The following is a 19,552-nucleotide window of genomic DNA, read 5'->3' as shown; positions in this document are numbered from 1 at the left end:
TAACACCCTAACGTTACTTTTTCAAGTCTGTTTGGTCCTGCTGAATCTTGTTTTGTAGTTTTGAATAATAGAAAACTGTTTTAGTTACTCTACTGTCACTGTGAGCTGTCTGGTTCTCATATTTCTTTCGTTCTCTCTCTCGTAGTCTTGGTTTGGCGAGAAGTTTGATTCCCCGTTACAGAGTCCTCACTGCCCTCGGGTTCCACGGCCCGGTCCAGGTCTGGCTGATGTGTTCCAGTATGACCAGTGGTTGGCGGTGCGGCATGAGGCCACACTGGTGCCCATGCAAGAGGACCTCGCCATCTGGCTCAGTGGCATACTGGGTAAATCTGCTCTCAGATAAGGTTTCCAAACTCTTTGTTGAGAGAAAACTTTGATGACTCACTCTCAGGGAATGAAAGCAAAAATAACTGCCATTATTAGGCTATATCTCTTTTCCTTGCGTTAATCAAACAAGTGAAATTCAAAGCCCAATATATGATGCACAGGAGTGTGGGAAACCACATCTACTCTAGCTAATGTTGATATTTGACCCTGTGAACAATAGACAACTCTTTCTCTTTCTTTCCCATTTATGTGGGGTAAAATAATGAAGGGTGTTGCCCTTACCTGTCTGTCTGCATCAGTCACGTTTATCCAGACCAAAGAAAAAATCTCACTGAGACAAACATTTACCTATAAACCCATTGCTCCTGTTTTTTGTAAACCTATAGTCCCCTTTAAGCTAGTTTAAAGGTAAAGCATATAATTTTGTAATTGTGATCGGATCACTCAAGATGAATGTTAAAACCAGGTATAAACAGGGTCTTTGTGTGTGTGTGTGTGTGTGTGTGTGTGTGAGCAGATGAGGAAGTCCGAGCCGAACGCTTCATGGAGGAGCTGGATAACGGTGCCAGACTTTGTCATTTGGTTGGAATTCTGCAGAGCAAAATCCCGCAGGTGAGTACGAGACGGTGTGTGAATCTTTGTGTGACAATGCAGCTCATATTACTAGCGTAAATTGTCTTTTTCGCCAACAGCTGTCCTCAAAGAAAATTCAGTTCAAGAGAAACGCCTCCCCTGGATCGTTTTTAGCTCGTGACAACACGGCAAATTTTCTGTCCTGGTGTCGTCACATAGGAGTGGACGAGACGTATCTGTTTGAGTCCGAGGGTTTGGGTAAGAAAACCTAGCCACTTTGTGTCTTAAAGCAACATGCTGCCTTTAGTGGCAAAATCCCAGCCAGTTAGATTGTATTTGATGTTTAATATGCTTTTTTGTGAAGTACGATTTTGGACCAATCACCCTAGTTTGTTGTGGTCGCAGCTGGTTAAGGCAAAAGATTAACATGCAAGTGATTGCTTTGATTTATTGCTTGGAGCTTCATTCCAACATGTCTTGTTAGGAAACGGTATTAGGTGCCTTTTTTTCAGGAGAGTAATCTATACATTTGAGAACATAATACTATAACATATTGCTACTAGTGCTGTCAGTCAATTAAAACGATTAATCGCGATTAATCGCAGGGGTCTGGGTAGTTCAGCGAGTACTGTCGCTGACTAACACACCTGGAGTCGCGAGTTTGAATCCAGGGTGTGCTGAATGACTCCAGCCAGGTCTCCTAAGCAACCAAATTGGCCTGGTTGCTAGGAAGGGTAGAATCACATGGGGTAACCTCCTTGTGGTTGCTATAATGTGGTTCTCGCTCTCATTGTGGTGCGTGGTGAGTGGTGCGTGGAGAATAGCGCTGCGCTGAGATTCGTCCTCCGCCACCCGGATTGAGGCGAGTCACTACGCCACTATGAGGACTTAGAGCGCATTGGGAATTGGGCATTCCAAATAAAATTTGTGATTTGCGATTAATCGCATAATTTTAAGTGATCTTGAAAGTGCTGAAATTTGACTATATACTGTTTACTTTTCCTGTCAAAATGCATTTATTTCCATCTATGGAAAAAAAACTAAACAATATGTAACAATATAAAGTTTTATTAACATTTTCCAAACAAAGCCTTCCAAAGCATAAAGATAGAAATGCACTAAAATATCACCAATCCAAGTACTAATGTTTAGTAATTAAATGTTTCCCAAAGTCTAAGTGGGAGTTTGACTAATTGAAATTACTTGTCTCCCCATAGGTTGCATTTTTATTGCAATGGGCATTAAATCACAAACTCTCATCATCCACAATATTAATCTGCCGGCAGACTGTGGCGATCTGGTTTCCTACAGCAATCTTGAAGCCGCGTTCATGATTCGCGTCAGGGTGGAAACACCAGCTCCGCTTTGAACTCCACATGAAAAGCGCTTGAAGAAAAAAGTCTCATTCTGCGTTTTGGTGATCGTTAAGGCTTGCCGTGCTTCTGTGGTAATTAAAATGTGCCTTACTTAGGCTGAAAAACACTTGATTTCTATTACAAGTCCCATTTGGGCTTGTTTTGTACATCAGATAGCATTAAGAGCTTCTTTTCCCATCACTTTATCACTGACACTGAATCACTGCTGTGTGTGTTTCAGTGTAATGACTCCAGGCAGACGCATCGCAAAGGTTCCGCCCTTCCAGCATAAACCAGTGTTTTATACTGGTTTATGCTGTAGTAATAGTAAATGTGTTAATCGCGATTAAGAAAAATGAACGCGATAAACGAATCGCCTGCGTTAACTCGTTAATTCTGACAGCTATAATCTTCTGGTTTTCTTCTGAGCAGAGGTTGATTGATATATAGGTGCCGATAGTTGCTTTATGGAACTATCGGTTATCGACACAAAAATCAAAGCCTATAGTTATGTTTTTTATAAGGTTATAAAAAGTGTGCCTTCTGAAGAGGTTTTGTTGTTTAGTAAATATACATTAACTTATGATTAATGTTCATGATTTTGACTGATGGTGTCCCTAGAGAAAAGGTCTGTTTTTAATACCGGATCGCTGATGATCTACTGTTGATAAATTACTGCTTATACAGTATTTATTAGCCTATATGGCAATGTTTACTTTATAGCGTTTATATTGTAATATATTGTAGATGTACAGAGCCCCTTAGAGGACGGGGCGGGAGTTTTTTCTGAAATAGTTTTTGCGTTACCTCGCAGTAAATTTACCATAGTTTTACTATAGTAACCATATTTTAACCTTGATATTCATAGGTAACCATAGTAAACATGCAGGAAAATGAAAACTATGCTAAGAACAATCATAATTTTGTGGTTACTATGGTTTTACTACAAATATTTGTAGTAAAACCATAGTTACCACAAGAATTACCATGGTTAATCTATAGTAAAAGTAAATGGATACTGTATACTATACTGTATTAAAACCATGATTAAACTGATTTTTATTGAGAGTTTTCTTTTCCTGTATTATCACTATGGTTTCACAACGAACATCATGGTTAAAATATGGTAACTGCAGTAAAACCATGGTAAATGTATTGCGAGGGAAGGCAAAACTATTTCAGAACTTGCATGTTGTTTTTTTTTGGTTTGTTTTTTCTTTGTGTGAGCTGCGGACACAAATTTCAAAATAAGAGTCCCCGGTGTATTTCGGGCTATTTTACAGTTAAAAGTCCTGCGTTGTAGACCAAATAAATGTTTTTATTTTGTGGTTGTTATTGGGATTTTGGGTGCAGTATAAACTGCTTCTGGGGTTTTATTCATTTCTGATTCTTCGAACAGACAGGGAAAACGATGACAAATTTTAAAAATAGCTTAGTTATCGGTATTGGCAATGTCCACTATCAGTCGACCTCTACTTATAAGTGTCAGCAAAAATTGAGATGGAACAGCTTCGTTTCAGGTTATGAGTCAGCCTTGTCCAGCCCTGTCTCTTACAGTAGGACTTTAATCATGTTGGCTAAATTAATGTATTTAAACAGAGCCCAGTGTCCTCCTGTCTGTCCTCTGTAGTCCCGCTGTGCCAGTGTTTCTCTTAGAGACGTTTAACAGGCTGTAATCATTTCAGCGGATCTTTGGCCCTGAGCTGTGCCATGTATATCAACTAAGCTGAGGCCCAGCACGTCCCCATCCCTCCCTGAATCCCTGATCATAATGCATGCGATCTGGGGTGCAAGTCATTAACCTGACTTCCAGAGACTCTGTGTCCAGATGAGTGACACCGAGTGTATCCTATATTTGGACCAGTATTCTGTAAGACCTGGCATCTCTCAGGCAGACAGTTATAATGTTAAGGTTTTCTGCACCAAAAATGTAATTTAGTTCATTATGCCACTCCCCTTAAATTATAAATGGCTATTTTTGCTACTGTACCTTTAAGGCTTCTTTATGTTCATCTGTTATGTTTGGCTGACTTCGCATGAGAAATTAGGTTACTTTTGGGTTGTTTGTTGATGTATTTTCGGTCAATTTTGCATTTTTTATGTAGTCCGTTTTTAAAAATGACGGTATGTTTTCATAGTACATCAAACTGTTATATTTCAAGGAAAATCCAATTTTTTGTAATGATATGACCCCTTTAACTGTTATGAACTAACTGAATGATTATAATGTAACAATAGCAACTGCTTTCATCTCTCTCTTCAGTCCTGCATAAAGAACCTCGCCAGGTGTGTTTGTGTCTGCTGGAGATCGGACGCATCGTTTCCAGGTAAGTGAACCTGCATTTCCGATCCCACAGGTGTCGGGTTTGGGGTCAGGGGTCAGTGCTGCTGCTTCAGGGGCTTAGGAGTTGGGTTGGGGACAGGGGTGGAATTTAAATGAATCATTCTGTGGGAGCCTGAGTAGCTCAGCGAGTACTGACGCTGACTACCACCCCTGGAGTTCACGAGTTTGAATCCAGGGCGTGCTGAGTGACTCCAGCCAGGTCTCCAAAGCAACCAAATTGGCCCGGTTGCTAGGGAGGGTCCTCGTGGTCACTATAATATGGTTTGCTCTCAGTGGGGTGCGTGGTGATTTGTGTGTGGATCGCGGAGAGTAGCATGAGCCTCCACATGCTGTGAGTCTCCGCGGTGTCATGCACAACGAGTCATGTGATAAGATGCACGGATTGACGGTCTCAGAAGCGGAGGCAACTGAGACTTGTCCTCCACCACCCAGATTGAGGTGAGTAACAGCGCCACCATGAGGACATACTAAGTAGTGGGAATTGGGCATTCCGCACAACTCTATTCTATTACGCACAACTTACCACACGCCCCATTGAGAGCAAGAACCACTAATCACGACCACGAGGAGGTTACCCCATGTGACTCTACCCTCCCTAGCAACCGGGCCAATTTGGTTGCTTAGGAGACCTGGCTGGAGTCACTCAGCACACCCTGGATTCGAACTCGTGACTCCAGGGCTGATAGTCAGCTTCAATACTCGCTGAGCAGAAGGCATGATTATAAGTCTTTGAGAAAATATTGCTTTTCTCTTGACTTTATTCACATATGCAATCTTGAGGTAATCAAAAAAGTAATCTGGTAACCTTATTTTCTTATTGAAGTAACTTGATTAAGTTACTGAATACATTTGTTACCAAGTAATCTGTAATTGTAATAGATTACATTTTAAAAGTAACCCTCCCAACCCTGTTTGTCTATTATTGTTTTTGTTTAGGTATGGGGTGGAGCCTCCGGTTTTGGTTCAACTGGAGAAGGAAATTGAACTGGAAGAAAGTCTAATGATGACTAATGACTCTGCTCCAGTCAAAACATTTACTGTGTGCTCTCAGCACGGTGCCCTGTATCATGCTGTGAGTATCGCACACACACAGGTTAACTCACACTTACTAAAATCAGGAGGACAGTCTTAAAGTATGTTCAATATAGCAAAATAGTTCTCATACTATTTTTGCAGTATGTGAATTTTCTGAATGCATGGAATAACCAGATGACTAACTACCAAAATATGCATTATACAACCAAAGCACACCTTGTGGATTACTTTACACCACAATCTAATGCACTTAACTTGACCTCCTATTATACTGGAAGTATTATCAACCACAATTTTATATATAAACACAGAATGCAAAAAATTGAGGTTCTGACAACAATGTTACTACTGTTAGAAATGCTCGTTGCATACTGCATACTCTTTGACATACCGTGTTTACATAAAAAATAGTAGGTATCCATCCATCCAAATTCCATGTCAATGATAAGTAAATGTAATTAAATAATTAACAGCAACGAGAAGAAACATTTGCACACTAGATTGAGACTGAGACAATGAATGGTGTCGGCTTAACTTTACTCGCACAATAAAAGAACATGTAAGATACCGGATTGATACCGTTCTGCCAGAGGAACGACACTGAGACATACGAAGAAGCTGTTGTCACGTTATTTAACCAATTAGATCACAGTAAACTGGTGAATGAAAACCTCATTTGATTGGTTACAAGAAGCAGGTATCATTCTTTTGAGTGATAAAGTCATGCCAAAAGTGTGAGAGCAACAAAAGGAACGACAAATGGTTGGATTATTTCTGGACAATATTTTCGCCATTGTTTATTTTTACACAAAGACTGATTCTATGCGGTCAATCCATTTTGCTGTTAACCCTTTAAGCTCTGAAGGTGTTTCAAAGATTTCCTGTTTCAGTGGCATACCCAAAATTAAAGGCTTATAACTCAAGGAGGGTCAAATGTTTGGTATCATTATAAAGAAAACTTCAAAATTTTTAATGATATAGATTATGATACATTTTGAGATCCGTAGCTTAAGAAACTGCTGAAAAATCACAAAAACAGTTTGCCAAAAATGTACTTATTTTTCTTATTTGACATTTATGTATCTCTGGGTGTAAATAAGATGGCTCTGAAAAACTGCTTTTGTTCCCAATCATGACAACTGTATCTGAGAATAATTTTTTGTTGATACGTCAAAGCAATCAAAAGTTATAACATTACCAAAATAATTGATCATAGTGTCCAAAAGCCTCTCCAAACAAATAAAACATAATAATTGTCCATAAGAACTAATTACACATGCAAACACAACAATGACTAAAGGTTTGAATAGCATGCAGACATGATTTTAGTAATGAGATTTCACAGAATGAGTTTCATTCTGTGTCATTCGAGTCATCATTGAGTCTGTCATGTATTTGGCGCCATCTCCTGGTGGTCATATGTAACACTGTGCTTCATGTGGATTATCTAATGATCTATGCATCTGATTACCTTGTGTGTGGGCTCGTTTGAAAGTTAATCGCCTCCTCTAACTAATGGTATATGATGTTTTATGTTCAGTTTATTTTTCGTGAAGTTATACGTGAAAATGTGGCATATAAGCAACACCAACATAATTGTCAAAGAAATATACTTAGCTATTACTCGCTATATTTTTGTCTGTGAGTAAAAATATAGACATAGACACATGACTATTTGATCAGTTTGAAGTTTTAACTGATTACAATAATATGTACAGTGCAATTTTTTTAATAAGTTATCAAAAAGGAACACTTCTGATTTTGTCTGCAAATTTCAAAGCACTTGTTCAGCATTGTAAAGTAGAGCTTCTAAACTTTCAAACGATACCCATTTTATGTTGGTCAAGACTGTAGTTATTAATATGTTTATGATTATTTTGGCCTATCCGGGTTAACGACACCCTTACTTTGCTTGTATATCGCTGTTTGCAATGTTTTTTGCCATATTTACACACACAAACTGTGCCACAAGCGTAAGTGCGAAAAAGAGAACTCATAATACAGATCAAATTTATTTTGTGTTAAGAAGTTACAGATTCACAACACATGATTTACACTTATGCAAAGCATTAAAATACTGCTTATGCTTGCTACTTGAATTACACCTTTACAAAATGTTCTACATGCATGCAAAGCAAAACAAAACAAAAATTACACTTGTAATTTTATTTGCACTTTCACAAATCTTACTCTGCACATGCAAATCTTTTTGGCATTAAATTAACTTCATTAATTGTTTTCTGTAGAGAATCAACACTCTTTCTGCAATTCAAATCCATTATAGGCTTATTTAAAATATTCTGTAGATCTTTTGATTTTGAGCAGATCGTCTGAAAACAACCAAAATACGCATAAGGAAATTTGTTTTTTGAGTCGGATTATCTCCAGGACTCTGTGATAAAGTTCAGTGTCTCTTTCCATTCTGACCCAGTTATTGTTGGCTGAGTAAGTAAACAGCAGCTGTTGTTTAGTGAGATGCTTCACATGGTGAACATTTTTGCCCTAAACGCTAGAATCACAAGAAACTGTCTCAGTCTCAGCCAAATAAACAGCGGGATGCGGTTCTCTCTCAGGTCCTGGGTCTGGAGGCCTGATGGGTTCAGAGAAGGGTCTAACATTGACACACCATCTTTAACCTAGGCGTTATTTCTCCTTCATTAAAAACAGTTTGCAAAAGTTTTTTTAGTTTTTTTGTCCCACTCTTTACTCACAAACTCTTTCTGTGATTTATAGGATCGTGGGGATCAGGATGACTCGCCCTGTAACTGCTCACAGAGGTTTTCCATCGAGTATTTGTCCGAGGGACGCTACAGACTGGGAGACAAGATCCTGTTCATCAGGGTGAGAGCAGCATCTAACAATCCCTCTCAGTGTGGAAATAAAGAAATAGCTTACCCAAAAATAACAATTTTTTAATTTTTGAGCTATTTGTTTAAACACTGACATTTCAGAGAACTAATGTCATCTCTAAACAAACAACTGAAGCACTGTTTGGTTATGTGTTTGTAATGTTTTCATTCTGTTACTGTCACTTTACTGTATTGAGCAGATAAACCTTATGCAAACACACTCATGTGAGCTTCCCATGTATCATTCGCTGGCAGAGATCTCATTCACAACCACTGTAGTAATCCACTAAAGCCAATCTAGTTGTTTAACCAGCATGTCTTAAACACACACATCCAGATCAGGTAGAAGGTGTGTTTGCACGTGTTTTGATTGTCCTGATAAAAAATTCAATACGATGGGTTAATAAAACAGTGTTTTCATGTATGTCGTTTAACCCCTTAAACTTGCATTTTTGGGCTGCCACCTGCAATTTTTCACACTCGAATTTAAAAGCTCGTCATTCATGGGGGCCTGGGTAGCTCAGTGGTAAAATACGCTGGCTACCACCCCTGGAGTTCGCTAGTTCGAATCCCAGGGCGTGCTGTGTGACTCCAGCCAGGTCTCCTAAGCAACCAAATTGGCCCGGTTGCTAGGGAGGGTAGAGTCACATGGGGTAACCTCCTCGTAGTCGCTATAATGTGGTTTGTTCTCGGTGGGGCGCGTGGTGAATTGAGCGCGGATGCCGCGGTGGATGGCGTGAAGCCTCCACACGCTATGTCTCCGTGGCAACGCGCTCAACAAGCCACGTGATAAGATGCGCGGGTTGACTGTCTCAGACGCGGAGGCAACTGGGATTTGTCCTCCGCCACCCGGACTGAGGCAAAATCACTATGCGACCACCAGGACTTTGGGAATTGGGCATTCCAAATTGGGAGAAAAAGGGGAAAAATCCCTCCCCAAAAAAAAGCTCGTCATTCACACATACTGTGGACTAATTGCAAAAAAATTGGTCTTATTTTTCAGAAAACCGCTCAAATAAAAAAAGACTCCAATTATTCATAATTTGTGTTTTTATAATCTTATAAACGTATACAATATTAAACTTTTTTTTTTTTGTGCTAAATTTGTAAAGGTAATTCTGGTTCTGTTCACACTACCTCACTTTGAAAAGTGTCATTTTATTCCACTACATGGCAAGAAGCACTAGGAAGAAAAAATATTCCGTCACAATGTACAGATCTGAAATGTAGGTGGCGCTCTAACACATTTTAGCCCTCACAAATGTGCTCGTCCATAGACATTCAGTCTAATTTTTTAGTTCATGCACCACCCTTATTATTTCATCAAATATCTCGGCCTCTGAGTGGACTAGAAGCTCAATCTAAGTGTCATTAGAAAGCTGAGATCCTCCCCTTTGCGATGATGTATATTCATGTACATGTATATGATGTATTTCATCATTAACAGGGCTCCAGACTGTGACTGAAATAATTGATTGCAACAATAATTTTAAATCTAGTAAATAACAGCCGGGTTGTGCGCATTCATATGCGGTTTTGTCAGATATCATCTTGTGAGTTATTGAATGCATCTTTAGAGCATGCACCACCAGTGTGTTTTGAGCCGCTTTTCACCTGTTCTGTTGTGATGAGCTCGCTGCACCGCACACAACAACAACAACCCCAGCATGAGAGAGTCTTGACCAAATGTCTCTTTTGAACCGGGTCTTTTTCATGAATCACCCGAAAAGAACTGAGGGTGTGAACTCAGAAGCTCAGGTTAGCAGTTCGCTCCCAAATAAAAAAAAATTTGTCTGGAGCCCTGATTATTAGTCGATAACATTTTTCTTTTCTGTTTTGTTTAGCATGCTTTTCCTGCTGGGTTTCATATTTTGTTCAGGACATCTAAGATATAGCATTGGATTATTCACCCAAACAAGCTCACAGACAAGTAAACAATGGCTCATTTTAAGAGCAGATATAAAGTTTTAGCTAGGTAAAAGTAGATATAAAGATTTAGCTATTTGGAGCTTACAGCAGCAGTTATCGTAGTATAAAAGAGACGTTTGTATATGAATACAAAATATCTCTTTCACTTTGTGATTATTTTGAAAATCTTCAAAATCTTCAAATCTTATATTGTGTATTTTAGCATAGCTGGAACGTTTTATTGACCAGTCAGCATCCAGGACCAGAACTATCCATTTATAATGTGTGCTTAAACTGATATTTCTTCAATCAGTTTTCTTTCTCACTATTTCTCTCAGATGCTCCATGGAAAGCACGTGATGGTGCGTGTTGGTGGAGGTTGGGACACTCTGAAAGGGTTTCTGCTGAAATATGACCCTGACCGTGTGTTGCAGTTCACCACTTTAGAGCAAAAGATTCTAGCCTATCAGAAAGGCCCGCCCGGCCCAGGCCCCGCCCTCAGCACACAGAGCGCCCAGCCGCCGCCGATGGACCCCATCGCTGCCGTTAACCTCCTTCCAGAGTCCTCTTCTTCCTCCACAACCTCTTTGTCCAAACCCAACACACCCGCTTCGGGCCATGCCACACCCCGTGGCTATGCCCAGTCACCTGCTTCCACGCCCTCCCTGCCCCGGAAGGCTAAAGCACCCAAAAAGACCCTTCAGATGCCCGCTGCCTCCCCCAAAACTACCCCTCTTTCCTCACCTGTCCCGAAAAGAAGCCCCCTGCCCCAGTCAGGCTTGAGCGGTGTAACTCGTAAGGCCACCGCCCCTTCCAAATTCAAATTACGTCCGCGTGGATCACCCTCCCAGCCCCGCAGTCCAGTCTGCCCTGAACCCACCTGCAAACTACCCAAAGCTTCAGCCTCGCCCTGTGCCCCGCTTCCCCAAAAACCTTCCCAGCGCGACGCCCGCCCACCTCCTGGACCCGCACGCTCACGGGTCGTGCAGCGACGCCCCCCGTCCCCTGCCTCCAGCTTGCACTTAGACTCCAGAAAAGCCCGTCCTGTTTCCCCTCGTTTGGCAGGACCAGCGAGAGATCCAAACAACCCCAAAAAGACGATAGTTCCCCCTAGAGCGCCCAGCCCTCTCATTAAATCCTCTGTAACCTGCAAGAGCAAATCTGTAGAGCAGAGCAGACGAGGCGCTGTGCGAACTGTTGCGCCCGTTAATGCTAAAACAGCTCCTCTCAGGAAACCTCTGACCAGCAATAACCCACCCAAATACAGTCCCACAACAGCCAGACCAGCACCTACCAATGCCGTACGGATTAAACCCAGCAAACGTGAAGATCCCTACTTTGAGATGAACAATAAGAGGAGGCTAAAGAACTGAGAATGCTGGGAAATGTAGTCTGGTGGTGGCTTTTTTTGTTTGTTTGTTTGTTTTTTTTTTACTGCAACATTAGCACTGAGGGTTTGCTGAGTATACTTCGTTTTTTGCAAACCTATACGTCTCGCGCAGTGCACATGATGCACGTTTATTAATCGGCACAGTACATGCAGACTGTCTGCGTACAGTCTTTTTGCGCATCGTTGGCACATGTGCCTGCCGTTAAAGTGCAGTCGTAGTGCGCAAAGTAGAGTGTATTTTAAAATGCAGAGCGCACGACGGGATGCCGAAAAACAAAGTATACCCTTTAGTCAGAGAGGGCAGCATATTTAATATGATACGAATGAAAACGAGACCGTAATAGAAGTATAGCATGTTCAGTTTCATTTGGACTGTTTATATTGTGGTGTTGATCGTTAAGTCGACAAAACATTAAAAATACGTCTTTCCAAAGATATTCGAAAGATGCACAGCCTCGTTTTCATTCACGTCAATTGAAACATGCCGTCTACCCTGACTGAGATCCATAACCTGTTTTGTTTCTTTGCATCTATCATAATCGAATTATTCTCAGGCTTTTATTTGTGCCATACTAAAATCATCAGAATATGCCTCGGATCCATTCTACCAGTAATTAGCATATGAAACATACAGTTTTTTTATTTCTTCTTAAGCTACAGTAATTATCATTATTTTAGCTAAGGTTAGGACGCCTTTTATATAGGTTTAGTTGGTTTGTTTACGTTAAATTATGCACGGTTATGCACAAACTGGTACCATCAGGATGTGTGTTTAATATTTGTTACAATCTTGTAGGTCAGTCAGTGTCTTTATCGTCTTCTGATTGGGTTATACATGTATCAACATTACTGATTAATATCATAGATCATTTTACTGCCGTATATTTACATGTCTTCCTTCAGAATGTGGTAAATGTCATGCAGTAAGTGTGTGTGTTGGTTTAGACCAATGTTTGTCCTCATATATGATGATGGAGCAGATGAGCTGGGTGCATTCACATCACGGGCAGCGGTCTGCTGTTCTGTTTAGTGTCCATATTTACACTCGGAGAACTGTATTACATAAGCGACATATGCAGATCCAGCAGAATTCTCGCTCTCATTGTTTTAGTTCTTATGTGATACCCCATAATATTCAGAGGCACCTCTCTATGGCAACCAAAGCGAGATCCTGAGATCCTTTCGTGATTTGATTTTTGAGCACGTTTTAACTCATTTTTAGAGTATTGTGTGTGTGTGTGTGTGCCTTAAATTTGTGTTTGTTGGAATATATGTGTAGTTGAATTATCAAACACTTGCGAAACTTTATATGGCAAAGGTCGGGCAGTTTGTTCGAAAGGTTTAATTTGTAAGTTGGCCAATCAGCCGGCTGTAATTAAATTAAGCACTACCTCCTTAACGCCACACAAATACTACTGATTTAGTCAAGTCCATATAAATGCTTTTATTACACTGTCCATGGCAAACAATTGACTGATGTATGAATATTTTTCACTTTATTCGAGAGTTGTGATTTATATAGACCGGTTGTTATTATTAAATATTAATTTTATGTTTGAGGGTTTATAGTTTTGGTATTGGTCTTTTAATTCTATTTTTGTCTGTCCTGCTCCAGTTGAGAGAAATTCATCCAGCACTTTAAAGAAAATGTTTTGAATGTAGTTTTTCTTTTTTTTTTTATCTGTCTTTCTATCTTTGTTTTCTGTCAAATAAAGATCTATTCATTGGGTACTCTTCTCAATTTGTAGTCAATTCATTCAGCATAACAGATGAGTTATAATAATGGTTTAGAACTCATTTTATCAGTCATAATTTCCTGATATTGTATCGTATGTAAATGTATTATATTATTTTTCCTCTGTTATGATCTATTATAATCTCTTCTGATGTAATCTTAAAATAGTCTATTTTTGTGGTAGTGCTGCGACTTAATGGCTAAAAAGAGTAACTACAGCTGTGGGTTGATTTTATCAGTATATTTGTACTTGTTACATAACCAGCACTTACAATTTGAAGAACTGTAAAAAAAAAAAAAAAAAAAATACTCCATATGTGATTCATACTTTAATGATATATTAGCAATAGTTATTTTTCAAAGTAGCTTAGAAATTAAGTTCTTTACACACTCAATAATGTTTTCTTTTTTAGAAATGGTTCACCCACAAATTAAAAATCTCATTTACTCACCCTCATGCCATCCCAGATGTGTATGACTTTCTTTCTTTTGCTGAACACAAAGTATGATTTTTTAGAAGAATATCTCAGCTCTGTAGGTCCATACAATGCAAGTGAATGGGGTCCAACACTTTCAACCACCAAAAAGCACATAAAGGCAGTAAGGGGGCAAATGTAGACTTTTATTTATCACTGAGGCAAGAGTTCTTGAATTTTCTCAGGAGCACATTTTTGCAAAAGCAGCACCAAAGCATTCAGTTTTGGTAACTTTGGGAGTAGCATTTTGTCTTTTTTTTATTTTATTTTATTTTATACTGTATAGCATTCATGTAACTGTCTATTGCAGCCTGGTCTCATGAAGTTTACATGAGCATTGCAACGTTTTTTGCAAAACTGAAATTATGTGCTTCATAACACGTTTGGCTGCATTTTTCAAGGGAAATGTCCAGCAGGGGGCGCCAAAACCGTGCAAAATTAGTTTTTAAGGTGAATTTTACATGACTGGGGGGGTGTGTGAACAGTGTCATAGTTATAGTGTAGTGATATATTTGCACTTTTATAATTCACAGTATTTATTTTGTAATAACACAAGTTTACTATCACAGAATAAATATTTTTTGCATATTACTTTATTGGTTATTATGGTCTATAATGTTATTTAGGTGCATAAAGTTTACACAATTAAAGTTTCTGCGTATGTAACTGGTACTGCCCCACCTGCACCAAAGTGGGATTTGAACCGGGGGACTCTGGAATTGGAGGCGGGCATGCTAACAAGGAGGCTAAAGTCTACAGTCCTTAACATCAGTCGCTAGTGTGCCTCTTGATGCCAGGTGAGTGAGGTTTACACACAGCACAGCTACCTAGCAGTTGGCTACCTTTACACATATTTTTTCAGAAAATGTAAACAAAGTATGTCAGTAAGTAGTCATAACCTGTGCCAATCAATTATAGCAGTGACATGTAAATGCTTATCCCAGATCGGTATGCGGTTCATTTAGTACCTTAGAGGATAGGGCTGAAATAGTTTTGCATGCCCTCACAATAAATTGACTATGGTTTTAATATAGTAACCATATTAACCTTGATATTTGTTGTAAAAATAGCACTAAACTATGGTAGCCTGATAAAAATCTAGTGGTTATTTTGATTTTAGTACAAATACTATGGTATTTGATATAGTATGAGTGACAGTTAATCACATCAGTGTCTGTGATGTTTGATGAAAGAATGAAATACAGTAATAATTCAACCCTGATAAAAGTCTACCTTTAATGAACAAATAAAACAAGTGGAAATAGAACTTTAAAATAAGTATATTTTTCCATTTTTCTTAAAAATGTACAGAGACTGTAAGGATTATATTCTCAATGTTATGAACATTTCCCTGAAAGATCTTCGCACATCTCTCCTTGGGTGCAAACGGATGGATATCCCAGACATGCACTGTTCCGAACACATGCAAAACATTAAAGCAATAAATGTGAAAATACAGTAAGCCCAAAGGTTTTCTTGCATACCAGCTGTGACCACTGTGTGCAGATCCTCTGGTTAGTATGAATGTTGCATTTATATAGTGCTTTTCCTGACACTACACTCAAAGTGCTTTACACAGTGAACAGGGGACTCTCCTCAACCACCACCAGTGTGCAGCATCCATCTGCAGCCATAGTGCGCCAGTACACTCACCACACACCAGCTATCGGTGGAGAGGAGAGAGTAGAGTGATGGAGCGAATTAATTGATGGGGATTATTAGAAGGCCTTGATTGAGAAGGGCCAATGGGGGGAATTTGGCCAGGACACCGGGGATACACTCCTAATCTTTTACAAAAGTGCCCTGGGATTTTTAATGACCACAGAGAGTCAGGACCTCAGTTTAAAATCTCATCCAAAGGACGGTGCCTTTTTACATTATAGTGCACCCGTCACTATTCTGGGTCATTAAGACCCACACAGACTGCAGGGTGAGCACCCCCTGCTGGCCTCCCTAATACCTCTTCCAGCAGCAACCTTAGTTTTCCCCAGGAGGTCTCCCATCCAGGTACTGGCCAGGCGTTCCCAGGCAAAACTACTGCGAGAGAACGCAAAACTATTGCCAGGGAACGCAAAACTATAAACTATTGCGAGGGAACTCAAAACTATAAACTATTGCGAGGGAACGCAAAACTATAATCTATTGCGAGGGAACTCAAAACTATTGTGAAGGAACGTAAAACTATAAACTATTGCAAGGGAACGCAAAACTATAAACTATTGCGAGGGTATGCAAAACTATTAGGAGGGAATGCAAAACTATAATCTATTGCGAGGGAACTCAAAACTATTGCGAGGGAACTCAAAACTATAAACTATTGTGAGGGAACTCGAAACTATTGTGAGGGAACGCAAAACAATAATCTATTGCGAGGGAACTCAAAACTATTGCGAGGGAACGCAAAACTATTGTGAGGGAACTCAAAACTATAAACTATTGTGAGGGAACTCGAAACTATAAACTACTGCGAGGGAATGCAAAACTATTGGGAGGGAATGCAAAACTATAATCTATTGCGAGGGGACTCAAAACTATTGCGAGGGAACTCAAAACTATTGTGAGGGAATGCAAAACTATTGCGAGGGAACGCAAAACTATTGCGAGGGAACTCAAAACTATAAACTATTGTGAGGGAACTCGAAACTATTGTGAGGGAACGCAAAACAATAATCTATTGCGAGGGAACTCAAAACTATTGCGAGGGAACGCAAAACTATTGTGAGGGAACTCAAAACTATAAACTATTGTGAGGGAACTCGAAACTATTGCGAGGGAACTCAAAACTATAAACTATTGCGAGGGAATGCAAAACTATTGGGAGGGAATGCAAAACTATAATCTATTGCGAGGGGACTCAAAACTATTGCGAGGGAACTCAAAACTATAAACTATTGTGAGGGAACTCAAAACTATTGTGAGGGAACGCAAAACTATAAACTATTGCGAGGGAATGCAAAACTATTGCGAGGGAACTCAAAACTATTGCGAGGGAACACAAAACTATTGTGAGGGAACGCAAAACTCAAAACTATTGCGAGGGAACTCGAAACTATTGCGAGGGAACTCAAAACTATAAACTATTGCGAGGGAATGCAAAAATATTGTGAGGGAACTCAAAACTATTGTGAGGGAACGCAAAACTATAAACTATTGTGAGGGAACTCAAAACTATTGCGAGGGAACTCGAAACTATTGCGAGGGAACTCGAAACTATTGCGAGGGAACTCAAAACTATTGTGAGGGAACTCAAAACTATTGTGAGGGAACGCAAAACTCAAAACTATTGCGAGGGAACTCGAAACTATTGTGAGGGAACGCAAAACTATAAACTACTGCGAGGGAACTCAAAACTATTGTGAGGGAACTCAAAACTATTGTGAGGGAACACAAAACTATTGTGAGGGAACGCAAAACTCAAAACTATTGCGAGGGAACACAAAACTATTGTGAGGGAACGCAAAACTCAAAACTATTGCGAGGGAACTCGAAACTATTGCGAGGGAACTCAAAACTATAAACTATTGCGAGGGAACAAAACTATTGTGAGGGAACTCAAAACTATTGCAGGGGAACTCAAAACTATTGCAGGGGAACTCAACACTATTGCAGGGGAACTCAAAACTATTGCGAGGGAACTCAAAACTATTGCGAGGGAACACAAAACTATTGTGAGGGAACGCAAAACTCAAAACTATTGCGAGGGAACTCGAAACTATTGTGAGGGAACGCAAAACTATAAACTACTGCGAGGGAACTCAAAACTATAAACTATTGCGAGGGAACAAAACTATTGTGAGGGAACTCAAAACTATTGCGAGGGAACTCAAAACTATTGCAGGGGAACTCAAAACTATTGCAGGGGAACTCAACACTATTGCAGGGGAACTCAAAACTATTGCGAGGGAACTCAAAACTATTGCGAGGGAACTCAAAACTATTGTGAGGGAACTCGAAACTATTGTGAGGGAACGCAAAACTATAAACTACTGCGAGGGAACTCAAAACTATTGCGAGGGAACTCGAAACTATTGTGAGGGAACGCAAAACTATAAACTACTGCGAGGGAACTCAAAACTATTGTGAGGGAACTCAAAACTATTGCGAGGGAACTCAAAACTATTGCGAGGGAACACAAAACTATTGTGAGGGAACGCAAAACTCAAAACTATTGCGAGGGAACTCAAAACTACTCTGCTGTGTCACTACATCTTTTTGTGTATAAATACTAGAGAAAAATTAAGAACATTTTTAAGTGTGATATAAAGATAATTTACATTTACACTTTTGGCAGATGCTTTTATCCAAAGCGACTTACAGTGCATTTATTACAGGGACAATCCCCCTGGAGTTCACCTGGAGTTAAGTGCCTTGCTCAATGACACAATGGTGACAGCTGTGGGGATTGAACTGGTAACCTTCTGCTTACCAGTTCTGTGCTTTAGCCCACAACGCCATCACCACTCCACAATTTAAACTATTAGCTTTTATATTGTCATCGTACAAGAGCTAAAAGAAATTATTAAAATATTTTCTGCACCGATGTATCGGCAATTATAAACATGAATGTGCCGATATGAAAAAACAATAGTTTACACAAGCGGTTTCTATCAACTGGTCAATAACTGGCCGATAAATATGGTGCATTCCTACAGATAATAAACATGAAAACATCGATTTGAAAAACTAACGGTTTATTCATAATTAACTATGCAAATGTATGTAGTTGTATTAAATTTTTTATCATTTTTCTGAATGTTGTATAAAGAAATACCAACAAAAATAAATAAAATTTGAAAAAGCGTGTCGAATATAATAATTCATAATGTAAATGTAATAATTTATCATATGTAAAATGTTAGATTTATTGAACTGTATAGAACTGTAAAAAACAGAAGTTCAAAAATGTTTTAGAACTGCAAAATAACCTTTTATTTCACCACATAAATCGTGTTTTTTTTAGTTATTATTATTTTTAATCTTTTTAACTTTTATTTATCTTTCATTGTGGCTCTCTTAAAATGTTGGCCTGTCAACAGATCCAGTCCATGTTCAATGAAAATAACTTATTGTTATACAAAAACAAAACAAAAAACAAACAAAAAAATTGCTTTTGTAACTCCTTGTACATTTTAAAGCATAATTCCTAAGCAAAAACCGTGATCTCAAGACAAAATAAGGTGTGGCAAAATATCGGTTTTGGACAATAGTTTTTGTAAAAATTTGTGCAACCAAGTAAATACTCCAAAATACCCAATGTACTTACTACAGAGGCCAAACAACTACACTACAGTTAGGAATTAAATATGGAAGTCAAATCTGTGACTGGTTTTTTTTTTTGTCCACAAGAGGACAAACTTTATCCAGTTTCACTGACCCGTCTCCCTCCATACAGCTGTTTTGTTTTTCATGCACAAGATGATATTTTGAGCACACAAAAATGTTCTGCACGTGCAAGATGAAATTGAGCACACAAAAAGTTATTTTGCATGCACAAGATGATATTTTGAGGGCAAACATTTTTCCTGCATGCACAAGATATTTTGAGCACACAAAAAAAGTT

General features: G+C 39.2%; 1 protein-coding gene across 4 annotated transcripts in view; it reads left to right on the top strand.

The window, feature by feature from the left end:
• LOC127435186 (GAS2-like protein 3) overlaps positions 1-13,506 on the top strand; it is a 31,145-nt gene extending 17,639 nt beyond the window's left edge. For all 4 annotated transcript variants that reach the window (XM_051688448.1, XM_051688450.1, XM_051688447.1 and 1 more), the window contains 7 exons: positions 146-323; positions 845-939; positions 1,020-1,158; positions 4,519-4,582; positions 5,536-5,671; positions 8,368-8,475; positions 10,730-13,506. In XM_051688448.1, coding sequence (XP_051544408.1) covers positions 146-323; positions 845-939; positions 1,020-1,158; positions 4,519-4,582; positions 5,536-5,671; positions 8,368-8,475; positions 10,730-11,764 — 1,755 coding nt within the window. In that variant the 3' untranslated portion in view covers positions 11,765-13,506. The remainder of the gene's footprint in view (positions 1-145; positions 324-844; positions 940-1,019; positions 1,159-4,518; positions 4,583-5,535; positions 5,672-8,367; positions 8,476-10,729) is intronic.
• Positions 13,507-19,552: the final 6,046 nt, after the last annotated feature.

This window comes from Myxocyprinus asiaticus, chromosome 45 (genome assembly GCF_019703515.2).
Source record: "Myxocyprinus asiaticus isolate MX2 ecotype Aquarium Trade chromosome 45, UBuf_Myxa_2, whole genome shotgun sequence".
Lineage (NCBI taxonomy): Eukaryota > Metazoa > Chordata > Actinopteri > Cypriniformes > Catostomidae > Myxocyprinus > Myxocyprinus asiaticus.
This window is presented reverse-complemented; position numbering and strand designations above follow the sequence as displayed.